Below are 14805 nucleotides of genomic sequence, written 5' to 3'. Positions count from 1 at the left end.
TTTCACTCCTACCCTATTTATTCTTCGAAGTCTAGAGACACATTCTGATATGACATCAATTAAGTATTTTTTTAAACATTTCCCATGCAGCATCAATATCCTTCTCATCCACCCAGTATACTCCTCAGGCGGTCATAATTTCCTGCTTTGTAGTTCAGCACATAACCTTTTCTGAATGAAACACTCATAAACTTCTTGGGTAAATTCCCAAGTGATCCAAGATAATGATATTCAATGCAAGCATATGAAAATTACACAAAAATAATTTCTGCAATATTGTCAATAAAATGAAAGAACATAAATGGTCTTGTTTCATTGCAATGATTTGAAAAATAAAAGACAGCAAATTTACTACAACTAAATAAATTCATTGCAAAGAATGATCTGTGATCATTTCAGGAGGATTGATTATTTATTTTCACACATGAGAAATTCGTTTTTATCTTTGGGAACAGAAAAAATAAATTTTGCCAGAAAAAGTTCAAATATTGAAGGACAATGAAGGAAATTTCAGGCAACATAATATACTTCAAGTCAAGTGACACAAAGGTCACTATTTTAGCGTCAATCCCCCATCACTGTTAAGGGCAGAGGAGTGTAATTACATGATGAAAGGCAGAATGCTGATAATGTTTCCATCCATGAAAAATCCTGATGTGTCTGAGTATTTCATCCTTTGGCTGGTTGGGAGGTTAACAAATCCATGCTAGCCTGAATACATAATATTGCCCTCATTTACCCAATTCTGTATACAAGTTCCAACCAATTTCTCTAAAATCTTAACCAGCACAGAAGAAATATAAACTGATCTATAGTTTGATATCTCCATTGTACCATTACACTTATGCAATGCCACTATCTTATCCTTCTTCCATTCCTCAGGAACCTCATCCCATTGCAAGACTTTCATTAAACAGCCAAGCTAATGGCATTATCAGTTCCTTAGCACATTCCCTTAAATCACCTGGCAAAATCCCATTAGATTCACTGCCTTTCTGACATTTAATATGCCGAGTATTCGGAATACATCATCTTCATTCACTTCTAATCCCACATCCCTCCATGTCCCTCTAGGAAGAAAGCCTGCTTTATCAGGATGGAACACCCTAATTAAGTGATCATTAAATAGCTCAAGCATTCACCTTTGTTACCAGACTTCTATCTTCATCCAATAAGGAAATACATCCACAATCATTCTTCTTCCTACTGGTCACATAGCAAAAAAATTCCTTGGATTGCAGCATGTCTCCTCTCACAGTCAGTTATTCTCTCCTTACTAACATGAGCCTTACGTTCCTCATACAACTATTCTGCATCCACTCTTTTTATATGCCTTCCATAACCTCTTTTTCATGTGAATTCCTGTTTGATTTCGTTGGTCATCAATTTTCTTCCAAAACAGCTTTATCTTCTTCACTCAGGGCATAGAATCAGCTATTGATATTAACAAATTTTTCCAAGTTGCTCCGATACACTACTAACCTTTCTTCCTTCAAATGCTTTCATCCTTTGCACTGCTCCAGCTGACTTTTAAATCTGTCATAGTTGCCTCCCTCATAATTCCATAATGAATTCCTTCTGCCTTGATAATTTGCATACCTATTCATTGTTTATGTCAGAACTATGTGGTCACTCTCACCAACTGAGGGGTGACTGACATCTCAATCACAATGGTTGCTATAGTTAATATTCCTCATAATGATATCTCGCATTGCACTTGGCAAACAAATTTGCTTAAAAATGTCCTTTTCTGGATTTTTTAAGTAAATTTAAAGTTAGGAAAACTATTGCTGAAAGTCAAGTGAAATGATGCAACCCAACACTGTTTTTATTTAAATGAAGTACTTAAACATATGGGAAGTGGGCTGAAAAATTCCGATAAACACCTATAACAAAAATGATATTAAAGCAACTGATAACCACAAGAAAGAACAAACTAATAGCAGAGTTATGGTAACTTATGCTCTTATATTCTTGTATGTTCTTTCTTGAGATCATATCAGTTGCTTTAACATCATTTTTGTTTTAGGTGTTTATCAGAACTTTTTAGCACCCTTCATGTGTGTGTGTGTGTGTGTGTTATATTATTATTATTACAGGCTACTCCAAGGAGCCCTTAGACTCATCGAGGGAGGCCCTAAACATCATGTCAAGAACTATACAACATTTGCACAGTATCTATCATACTTTGCTTTGAACTCATTCGCAGTCATGGCACCCACAACAGATTAGCAACCTATTCCACTCATTCACTACTCTCCAAGCAAGAAACCTAGTTCTAACATCCTTGCTAACTACACCCTTACTCAGTTTCCATGAATGGCCCCTAGTTCTTCCACCCCAGACCTGTTCTAAAAAATTTCCTCTGTTAATCTTGTAATAACCCCTCAGTAATTTTGTATGTCTCAATTATATCATCCCTTTTTCATCTATCAACCAATTTCTGTAACCCACAAATCTTCAACCTGTTCTCATAAGGTTCATTCCATGGACCTGCTACCATCTTCGTCACTCACCTATGGATAATCTCCACCTTCTCCTCATCACCAAGAAATTCTGACAGCCAGTTCTACATGCGGTAGTCAAGATGGAGTCTTATCAAGGCTCAATAAAGAGGAACAATAACCTGCTTGTCTCTGTTCGTCAAAGTATTTTTCAATAACCAAGTAATCTGATGAGCTGCTTTAGCATCTTTTGCTATGTGCCCCCTAAACTTTAATTCACTATCCACTAACACTCCTCTGGCTTTGTCAATTTCCTGGAATAGTTTCACCAATGTGGTATACAGCTGGTAATCTTCTCACCCCAAATTGCATAACCTCTAACTGCCACATTAAACTGACATGCATTCTCCTATGCCCAGTTTGCCAATCTCTCTAAGTTATCCTGCAAAATTTTGACATCATCTGTATTAAATATTGCTCTACCCAACTTTGCATCATTGGCAAATAACTGAACAGTTCCATTCGTATCCTTTCCAATATCGTTAGTGTATAAATTAAACGGTAGCAATCCTAGAACAGAACCCCTAGAACATGCCACTAGTCAGAGGCTTTCTTCTGAACACTCTTGAACAAACTACTCTCTGATATCTCACCATCAACCACCCTCCAAATCCATCTCACCAATCTTATATCCATCTCCATGGGCTACAGTTTGCTAATTACAATTCCATGTGGTATCCTGTCAGAGGCCTTTGCAAAGTTCAGCAGTATCACTGTAAACCCACTACCTTTATCCAATTCAGCTGTCATTGTATTATAAAACATGAGCAAGTTACAGAGACATGACCTAACCCTTCATAAAACCATGCTCTCCCCCCCCCATACAGTATCCAATTTCCATCTATCCATTCCTGTATTTTGCTCTTGATAAACTTTTCCAATACTTTGAGAATAACTTCTGATATGCTGATCAGTTGGTAATTCGCTACATCAATCTTGGAGCCTCCTTTATGCAATGGAATTATTTTACCCTTTTTTTCAACTCCTCAGGACTAACCCAGAGCTGAGATTTAGATTAAATAATATAGTCAAGGGTACTAACAATTCCTTCATTGCTTCACATAAAACTTGAGCTGGTATACCATCTAATCTGACAACTATTTTCACATTAAGGTTCTGTAATATGCTATATCCTTCCATTTCATTTACTTCAGGTCCCACATAAGCCTTTGGCTTTCTCGTTCCTGCAATATCAATGATATACTCCTGCAAAGTGTTCATTTAGTAATTCTACTATTTCAACTGATTCAGTTATCCCCCCACCTACCATCAGTATTCATTAAAATTGAATGAATACTGATGAATATTGAATCATTCTGCCATATACATTTTTCAATTTTACTCCTATCTTATTTATTCATCTAACAAATGGTACACTGCTGTGCACTACCTGTATTAGATGTGTTCTAACCATTTTGTATGATTAACAATCTTATAGACAAATTCTCAGATGCAATTACTAGATCAAGCACTCTCAAACCCCTGGTATATTCCATCACTTACTGTCTCAGGTAATTATTCCTTAGTAACTGCATAAATTGCATTTCCTTCCTCCAATGCGTTGTCCTCTCCTCTTTCCAATCTCTGTTTCCATAGTTATATCCTCCATAATAATAACCCACCCTCCACTCATTTGAGCTTATTTGCCTATGCATACTATCCCCATCATTTTTTCCATCCCCTGGTCGTCCGTAGCAGCATCCAACTGTACGTTTTTATGCTGCTGGCCTCTATCTCACACCAGATAGCCTCAAATGTGCTATTTTCACTGGCATACAATTGAATTTCTATTCTCTTTGGCTGCAGTTCATCGGCTATCATCAATAACACCCATCCCCCCCCCCACTTTTCTCTATCCTCCTTCAACACACTATACCCTTCAGATTCTATCCCACTAGCTATGTCATCTTCTGTCAGTCATGTCTCACTAATGCCAATAATCTTTGGCCAGGATGAACTAACCAATGCCAAAAATTTCCCCTGCTTGTTCTGATTGCTCCTGGCATTAGTGTACAAAAAGTGCTAAAGTCCCTTAGCCCCATCACTATGCTGATACTTTATATTAACCATCCCACTAGTTTGTTACCAGTGGTACTAACTTAGGCATTTTATGCAATTCTTATGCTCAACTGCCTTACTGATGCCTGAATGTCCAGTCAATAGTTTCCCCCATAAAAGTTCTAGTTTCCCTGATTTTGCATATCCACCTTCACTTCATTCAACAATACTTTTTCCAGACTATGAACACCAAATCCATTCAGATGCAAACCATCCTTCTTGTATAGGTCCTTTCACCCATCAAAGAGAGCCTCCATAGCTCATTCAGTATAGACGAAGCCCTTCGGTCGGAAAGACCTGGGTTCGATTCCCGTCAGTGACGCGAGAAACCTTTATCTAGTCTCTTTCGACTAAAAGTGAGTTAGCCAGTCTCATACGGAGGTAGGGGGGTTTTTTCACCCGGAAACTTGGGTTTTTCATCCCCCAGAACAGGCAAACCAGCTCTGTGAACACACGTGGTTACAGTCATGAATACATCCCAGCCATATGCCGGTCCCGAGCCCAGATAAAATGGGGGGGGGGGAAGCAATGGTGAACTACCCTGTAACAATCTCACCAGGAATACTTTGTGGGCAATCCCTACAAAGTCACCTACGGTCGGAAATGACTGAAAAGGGAAAATCAGATTACTCATCAAACTCACTCCAAACATCCACACCACTCCTCCTGCATAAATCAAATGTTATCATCTTACTCCAGTGTCCTGCCTTATAAGCTCTTAGTCATATACTCACAAACAGATAAAGTCTATATACTTGTGTTGTGTGTGTACATGTTTTTTTTTTTTTTTGAATTGAGTAAGAGCAAAGAGTTCTCATTTTAAAGTTAAATATACATGCATTACTTGAAAAAAAAAGTCACCCCCCCCCCCAATTAGCAAGGTATATCATGCCATGTAATGAGTCACGTGTTTGAAGCCAGTATAAACTGGAAGAATATGATGCTCCCAAGTCAGTATAACTGTGTCTGAGTGAAATGGCTACAAAAAAGGAACTGACAGAGTTTGAAAGAGGTATTGTGATAGGATGCCATGTTGAAGGCCTATCTGTTTGGCAAATAACTGAAAAAATTGGGCCATTCCGGGTCAATAATCAGTGATGCTATATTGAGATGGAAGCACAGAGAGCCAGCTGCAAGTGTTACTCACAGTGGAGGACTTAATACACTCAGTGAACCTGACTGTAGGGTGCTATGAAGAATAATATGTAAACCGCTATTCGTTGGTCAATACGTTGAATGAGGAGTTCTGAGCATTGACTGGAGCATGAATCTACACAAAAACATTCAGAACCAAAGCTCACAACATGGGTTTTCATGGTAGAAGCACAATATGCAAGCCCCACATTACCTTAACCTACATGAAGCACAGTGGTCGGTGGTGCATAAAGTGTGTACAGTGGGACATGGAAGCTTGGAAAGCTGTGTTATGGAGCGATGAATCACGCTACACCTCTACCAAGCAAATGGAAGGGTATGGCAGATGCCAGATGAACATCTCTTATCAAAACTATAGAATAACATGTATGCCACGTAAATAACTTTTTTATTATGTAAATATTTCATCTTATGTATCATAAGACATCATTAGTATAACTAATGAACAACAATAGGAACTGAATTCAAGAAACAGTAGTGTGCATGCTTAAACTGGAATCTCTCATGTATACAGTCGCATGTTCGTGGATTAAAAACTACTGGACTGAAATTAAAATTACTTAAATTAAAATATAGCAAATAAAATATTGAATACAAATGGGTATAACAATTTCCCAAACTTTTGGAATAGTGAAACAGTCTTTTCGATTAAGATTAGTTCTATGAAGTAAGGCTTCAGCACTTTCTTTATATAACCGTTCATTTTTAAATGTGTATCTATGTAGTAACTTGGCATTTTGCCATTGGATCCTGTGGTTAACATTTTTATTCCATGTTGGGCAAGGCTAGATTTGTGAGATTTGATAAGGTGGATGTGATCTTAATGTTCAGAGATACGTTTATTCACAGATCTTCCTGTTTGTCTATAGTGAGACAAGTTACACGAACATGATACTTGGTATATGCTAGGTAGCATCTTTGGTGAGAGTTTGTCTTTTGGAGTAGGCAGCAAGTTGTGAATTTGGTTAATGGGTTTGTAGATAGCAATTCACAACTTGCCGCCTTCTCATTCAGTTGTCATGATCAGACAACTGGAGTAGAGCATTCACAGTATCCACTTATTAAAAAAAAAAAAAAATGTGAGAATTACAGAGGAACTTCTCTTGAATGGTTTCAAGTAAGATTTATGCAACCATACTTCAGAAGAGGCAAAGATAAACAGTGAAAAATGAAACTTGAAGAACAAGCTGGACTCAGGCATAACATTGTCAGGATCAGATTTTCTCTTGAATACAAATAGTTGAGAAATCATGGGAACATAACAGGGATCTGTATTTAAGTTTGGTGGTTCTGGAAAAGGCATATATTTAAGCCATTCAAACCACTACAAGTATATTGTTTAAATAGCATGCTTACACAGAGCAATGCATAGCCTATAATTAAGTTGTAGGTTAGCAATTAGAAATGAAGGAGACACAAGAAGATGGTATGATATAAAATTAGGCAGAAGACAATGATACACATTATTTCCACTATTATTCACCATCCTTATGAATTACACTAGAAGTGGCATTAGGCCTGATATCAAACTTAGTTCTTTGCTTTATGCAGATAATGTCACTCTTAAATAACTCCAGTACAAGTCTGCAATATTCTCTAACTAAATTGAATAATGCTTTTACAAATTTGGTATGAAAAATCAGTAATAAAAAGACAGACTATGAAAATTTTCAGGAACACTGAAAACATCATTGTATCTTGAATAGGAAACCAACAGAACATATATTTCAGCCATTTAGGCACACATTTTAGTGAAGGTATCAAATTGAATATGGAAATAGACAACAGAATTAGCAAAGGCTGTTATAGTAGGAAGTCAAATGAATAAATTTATACACTGAAACTACTTGTATACAAGAGTGTTCAAACCAAATTTAATTTATGGATCTGAGAGCTGGGTTAGAAATAAAACACTTCACAAAGACTGGATATCACAGATAATATGAGAGTTCTGAGAAAAATTATTGGAGTGAACTAATAGCAACAATTATAGAATCACATTAAAAATGAAGATATGAAGAAGGAACTTGACATTGTTAGCATTCAAGAATGTGTAAGCAGAGCTAATCTGAGGTGGTATGGTTACATTTGATCAGCATGAGAGAGAGAGAGAGAGAAGAAAGGTTAGCAAAAAAAAAAAAAGTGTGTGATGGCAAGAAAAAGACACAAAGTAATCAATCCAGATAGATTGATGCAGTAAAAAGGGTCTTCTGACAATACTGGAGTCTTGGCAGATAAACTAATCTGGAGGAAAATTGATAAAAGAAATTCAATAATAATGTAAACTTTTCATGTACTATGATACTATGGTAGTATTAAAATACTATGATAGTAGTATCCTGTGCACCCTTGAGGGTACTTTGAGGAATTTGATGCTGATGATTATATTTATAGTGGAATGGAGAATGAATAGAATATCTCATAAAACTTTTGACTCCACGGAGGTCTAAGTATTAGTAATAATAACAAGCAGAAAAATCAGAATATCTTTATGGAAGATTATCACACAAAAGATCTAAAACATATTTTTAAAATATTTCAACATGAAATCTTTCAACAAAATTAAAATGGCTTGAAAAAATTCATATTTCCATACCAATAAGTATTATTTTCAGTGATGCATTCAGTACAATATTTGGATTACAAGACTGAAAACAACTAAGGAAATGAGGCACAGAAATTGCAAAGATGATTTCACTTCTCGTTCTTATAACACAAATAGCATATAGATGAGAATGGCTCTGTGATTGATACTCCATGGAACCACCATACTGTGATCTGAATTGCCTGCCAGGATAAAAAAGATCCACAAAGTAGGTAGAAAATTCATTAGTGATGAAGGGGATCTAGAATGTTTGGAGAGTAGTTAAGCATGTCAACCTGGTGGATCAATGCATTTAAAAAAGGAAAGTTAGCTGGAATTGTGAACATTAAAATCTCTGAAGAAGATGACATAGCTATTTATAAGGTCGAATTGGAGAAAATCAAAAATTAAATAAAAGAAATCAAAACTAAGAATGGCTGGTGGCACTAGGAGAGCAGCCTGGTTGGTCAAGTGGTTCACATATTCACTCTGCACCAACAGGCTGCAGGGTGAATATGTGAACCACTTGACAACTTGAAATACTGAATCCCAACATGGATACTGATGTTTATGATTGTCTTAAGGTGAGAGGTGAATTTCATCACCTAGTGAAATCACTGTCCTGACTTACTGGAGGAAGGGCAGTGATCTCAAAAGACTCATTGTGGGACTCACAAGACTCCTGCAACAAGTCTTTTGATTCCATGGAGGTCTAGTGTTAATAATAATAATAATAATAGACAGCAAAATCAGAATATCTTTAAGGAAGTTTATCACACAAAAGATCAAAAACATTTTTTTAATATTTCAACAAAATTGAAATGGCTTGAAGAAGTCCATACTTGAGCTCAAGAGAAGTGTTTCTGGATGGTACAAAAAATAAATAAAAAATACAAGAAAGATATATAATTAATAAAAATAGAAAAGCAAACCATGGTACTAATGCATTATAGGTTTATGTTTTGCAGATGGCAGTTGCATTTAAAAATGCACGCACACCACTGTGTAATTACAACAATGATACTGAGGAACTTAACTTGCAGATATAAAGAAGTTCTGGTTCCATTGTATAAGGCTCTGATCACGCCTCGTATTGTGCATACATTTGGTTCCCTGGCTTTCCTGGTGGTGAGAATATATTGGAAAGGGTCCAGAGAAGACTGACTAAGATGGTAACTAGTCTTTGGAATGTGGGATATGAGGATGGATTGAAGGAATGCAGTTTGCAAAACCTTGTGAACAGGAGGAAGAGAGGGGATATGATTAAGACATTTAAGTTGGTAAATGGTTTTTACCAAGTTCATATGGAAGAGGTTTTTTATACAATGGGAGAGGAGAGTAGAATAGGGGCATACCTGGAAGCTATATTATTATTATTATCCCGGGCAACTCCATGGAGTCCACAGACTCATCGAGGGAGGCCCTAACATCATGTCAAGAACAACTATTCGACATTCACACAGTATTTATCATACCTCGCCTTGAACTCATTCACGGTTGTAGCACCCACAACAGACACTCTGACAACTTATTCCACTCATTCACCACTCTCCAAGTAAAAAACCTAGCTCCCCAGCTTCCATGTATGGCCTCTAGTCCCCACCACCAGTCCTATTCTCAAAAATATCTTCTGGATTAATCTTATAGAAACCCTTCAGTAATTTGAATGTCTCAATCATATCACCCATTTTCCGCCTATCGACCAATTTTTGCAACCCACAAATCTTCAACCGGTTCTCATAAGATTCATTCCACAGACCTGCTATCATCTTGGTCACTCGTCTCTGGATCCTCTCCACCTCCTCCCCATCAAGATGAAACCCTGGCACCCATATCTGGGCACAGTAGTCTAGACGGGGTCTTATCAAGGCTTGATACAGAGGAACAATAACTTGTTTGTCTCTGCTTGTTAAAGTATTTTTCAGAAGCCAAGTGATTTGATGAGCTGATTTAGCCACTTTTGCAATGTGCTCCCTAAACTTCAATTCCCTATCCACCAACACTCCCAAATCCCTGGCCTTTTCAATCTCCTGGAGTATGGTTCCACCAATGTGATATACTGCTGCTATTCTTTTCACCCCAAAATGCATAACCTTATATTTTGCCACATTAAATTGACATCCATTCTCCTTAGCCCAGACCTCCAAACTATCCAAATCATCCTGTAAAATTTTGACATCCTGTAGACTCACAATTACTCTACCCAACTTTGCATCATCAGCAAACAAGTGAACACTTCCTCTCAGATCCTTTCCTATATCATTGATGAACAAATTGAAAAGTAGTGGTCCAAGAACAGAGCTCTGCAGCACACCACTAGTCACAAGCCATCTTTTGGACTCAACTCCTCAATAAACCACTCTCTAGTATCACTCTATCAACCACCCTCCTATCCATCTCACCAACCCTATATCCATCCCCATCTGCTCCAGTTTACTGATTAGAGTTCCATGTGGTATCCTGTCAAAAGCCTTTGCAAGGTCCAGTAGAATCACTGTAAACCCATTATCCTTATCCAAATTCCTCATCCTTATCCAAACGTGAGCAAGTTACTGAGGCATGATCTACCTTTCACAAAACCATGTTGTCCCCATACAATATCCCATTTTCATCTATCCAATCGTGTATTCTTTTCTTGACTAATTTCTCCAAGACCTTGACAACGATTCCTGATATGCTAATCGGTTGGTAATTTACAACAGCAGGCTTGGAGCCTCCTTTATGCAGTGGAACTATTTTCCTCCCTTTCCACCCCCTTGGGACTTACCCAGACCCAAGATTCAAATTAAACAAAATGGTCAAGGGTACTGACAATTCTTTAGCCGCTTCACGTACGACACGAGCTAGTATACCATCCAATCCCACAGATGTATTGACACTGAGGTTATGCAATAGACTACTCACCTCCACTTCATTCACCACAATTCTCATATAATCTATTGGTTCATTCATTTCTGCAATGCCACTGCCTGGATGATATATTCTTGCAAAGTGCTCACTCAGTAACTCAACTATATCAACTGATTCAGTTACCTCTCTACCATCGGCATTCTTTAAAATCATTCTGCCATATACATTTTTTCTTTTACTTACAACATATCGAAAAAACTGTTTAGGATTCTCTTTAGCCTGCATGGCCAATGTTCTTTCATAATCCTTTTTTGCTTTTCTTACCACACTCATTACCTTTCTGGCCTGCACTTTATACCGTTCATGTGCCTGCCAGTCACCTTTCTTCTTAAATTCCCCCCATAGTTGTTTCTTTTTTTGCAGCTCAAGCTTAATGGTGTTATTCATCCATTTAACCCATACTTGATTTATTATTTGGATTCTAGGTATACAGTCAGCCATTGCTTCATGCAAACACTTCTTAACTGCCTCCCATGCACTATCAACTTCTAGCCCTTGCAGTTGTACATGCCATGGCACTGAACTAATCAAACTCCTAAGCTTGTCATAATTACCAGCCCGATAATTCCACATGCACCGTCTTAATTGTAAATTCCACACCTTTAGTCATCTCCCAAGTCAAGACCCTATGATCACTCTCACCAATTGGTAGCAATGTGATCATATTTGTTACAGCCAATTCCTCAGATGCAATTACTAGGTCAAGCACTCTCTGACCCCTAGTATTTTCCATTACATGCTGTCGCAGATAGTTATCCCTTAATAACCACATAAAATCCAATTCCTTCCTCCCGTGTGTCCTCTCCTCACTCCAATCAATGCAACCATAGTTGAAATCTCCCATAAATATCACCCTCCTTCCACTCATTTCTTCTATTTGCTTGTGCATACTATCTCCACCATCTTTTCCATCACCTGGTCTATAGCAGCACCCAATTGTATATTTTGTTCCGCTAGCCACAATCTCACACCAAATGGCCTCAAATGTGCTCTTTTCTCTATCCTGCAATTCAACTTCTATTCTCCTTGGCTGCAGCTCATCAGCTATCATCAACAATACTCCTCCCCCCATTTTATTCTCTCTGTCATTCCTGAACACACTATACCAATCACATTCAATCCCACTAGCTATATCATCTACAGTCAGCCATGTTTCAGTAATGCCAATAACCTGTGGTCTGGAAGTGCCAATCATGGCCAAAAATTCTTCCTTCTTGTTCCTAATACTCCTAGCATTAGTGTACATGAATTTCAGACCCCCATTAGCCCCATCCCTACCTTGATGCCTTATACTAACTATCCCATTCTGATTTGTTGTCCTTATGCGCTTGGGCATATTATACTCATTCATACACTCAACTGCCTCCCTAAGGTCTGCATATCTACTCTCCCCCCACCTTAATAAATCTAGTTTCCCTGATTCTGCACATCCACTTCATTCAACAACACTTTTTCAAGTCTCCTTACACCGAATCCATTCAAATGCAAGCTATCCATCTTATATAGATCCTTTCGCCCATCGAACTCACTCCACACGTCATACATAACCCACGCATAAAGTCATTTGCAATTATGGCCCTCCTTTTAAACACTTCACTGTCATACCGCAGCCAAAGACTAATCATCCTAACTCTCTCACTCTTTTCTTTTGCTACCTCAAACAATTCATTCAGGTCCTCTATCATTTCCATTTTATCTCCTTTCAAATCATTCATGCCTGCCACAACAATAATTTCTTTCACCCTTTCCTTTTGTTCTCTAATAGACTCAGTTACGTCCCTGATGGTCGCACCAAGTTGGTATGATTTTGTCAAATCCTCTACTAACACACCTCGTACTAACGAATCTCCATACAGCACTCTCTCCTTCATTTTGTTTAAGTTCACACCTATACTCTTATTTTTCCTATCATACTTTTTATTATTGGCTGGTACACTCAGTAGACTTTTGTTCATACATGCTAGCTGCTGCTTTGCTCTTTGTATCGCTCCGCTCAACAACGCGATCTCACTCATAGCATCTATCTCATCTTTTTTATTTTCTGTTAAACCATATAAGGAGGGTATAAGCAGGGGCATAAGAAGCGGGTTCTTTGCATGGAGAGTGAAATGCATTGTCTCATATTGCGGTGAATGCAGATACGTTGAATTAGTTTGAAGCATGGTTAGATGGGTTTGTGTGTAACAGTATTTGTCTCCTGCAATGACTCTTTTGACTCCATGGAGATCTGGTGTTAATAAGAATAACAGACAGCAAAATCAGAATATCTTTATGGAAAATTATCACATAAAAGATCTAAAAAATATTTCAAACATAAAATCTTTCAACAAAATTGAAAAAGATTATATAAGAAGCTAATTTCTTCAGTTTATTCTATATTATTTGGAAAAGCTCAGAAACAAACTCACCCGTCTTATTTTAAAAGCATATGTAAATGCTGCAATTGGTAGTATAGTTGTTAAAATGTAAGTAGCAAATCCACTCCAATTTGGCCTCCAGTATTTGTACTGTGTACTGCGCATAGCCATATATCTTTGTACAGCAGGATCAAACTAAAATAAATTCAAATATTAAAAAAATTACAAAATAAGAATCTTACATGAGAACAACTTTAATGTAGCAATTTTTTTTCTTCCAGAAAGAATCAAGCAGCTTGTGAATTCACACAACTGAACAGACTATGAGGAAAGTATTAACTGCATGCATTAACATATTATCACAAATGTTGATCATAACATAAAACCAGGACTAATATAACAATATTTCATTATGAGCAGTCACTTCACTAAGATCTAACCTGATGTATGTAATAGAGAGAGCACAGCACTCCCATTACACTGCATAATGACGATGATGATGATGAGATAGATTCATTGATTTAAAGTTTTATGGAGCAAAGACAGCAAGGGTCATATTATGCCAGAACACAAGTTATAGCAGTATACAGGGTATTGGTAGGTGGGTAAATAAATAAAATTATGAGGAGATAAAAAGTGAATAATATAAAATATATGCACGAAGTTGTTAGAACATAAATGAGTAAATAAAATGTACAAAGTTTAGTATTTATAATGTAGTATCTGCATCAATACAAATCCATAATCAAATGTCTCTGAATAAATTAATTTTTTTTAAAAAATCTAAAAATGTCGTGCAATCTGTCTGAATCTAATAATATCTGGCTGAGTATATAGAGATCAGCAAGATAAGTAAAAATTTAATCTCTCTCTTGTGTGAAGCACTCACATGCTACTAGAATATGAATAATGGTAAGGCAGGTGTTGCATTTCCCACACACACACAGGTGGGTCATCAGTCCTCAGTAAATAAGAATGTGTGAGATGACTGATCTATGCTGAGCCTAGCAAGAACAACTTCCTCTCTTCTGTTCCTACATTGACAAGAATTGCAGTGCTTAATGTCAGGCTTTATCTCATGTAGTTTGTTCATCAGTGATTCCTGCCATTGTGCAATATCTTTTATAACCTGTGTGTGTGTGTGTGTGGTTAACATAAGGGACTGTCAAACAGTAGGTTGAAAAAATATCAGTTGATCTAGCAGCTGAATCTGCATGTCATTTCCCTTAATTCCAAT

At 37.2% G+C, this 14805-nt stretch overlaps 1 protein-coding gene across 1 annotated transcript in view; it reads right to left on the bottom strand.

The window, feature by feature from the left end:
- Positions 1-14805, bottom strand: part of ND-B15 (NADH dehydrogenase (ubiquinone) B15 subunit) — an 89402-nt gene that overhangs the window by 17933 nt on the left and 56664 nt on the right. Inside the window, exon 2 of the mRNA XM_090397018.1 lies at positions 13620-13763. Within this exon, the coding sequence (XP_090253144.1) occupies positions 13620-13763 (144 nt within the window). The remainder of the gene's footprint in view (positions 1-13619; positions 13764-14805) is intronic.

The sequence above is a fragment of the Typopeltis vanoorti genome, chromosome 8 (genome assembly GCF_054136105.1).
Source record: "Typopeltis vanoorti isolate ZY-2024b chromosome 8, IOZ_Tvanoo_1.0, whole genome shotgun sequence".
NCBI lineage: Eukaryota > Metazoa > Arthropoda > Arachnida > Uropygi > Thelyphonidae > Typopeltis > Typopeltis vanoorti.
Note: the sequence above shows the minus strand (reverse complement) of the source record. Positions and strands in the feature narration are given on the sequence as shown.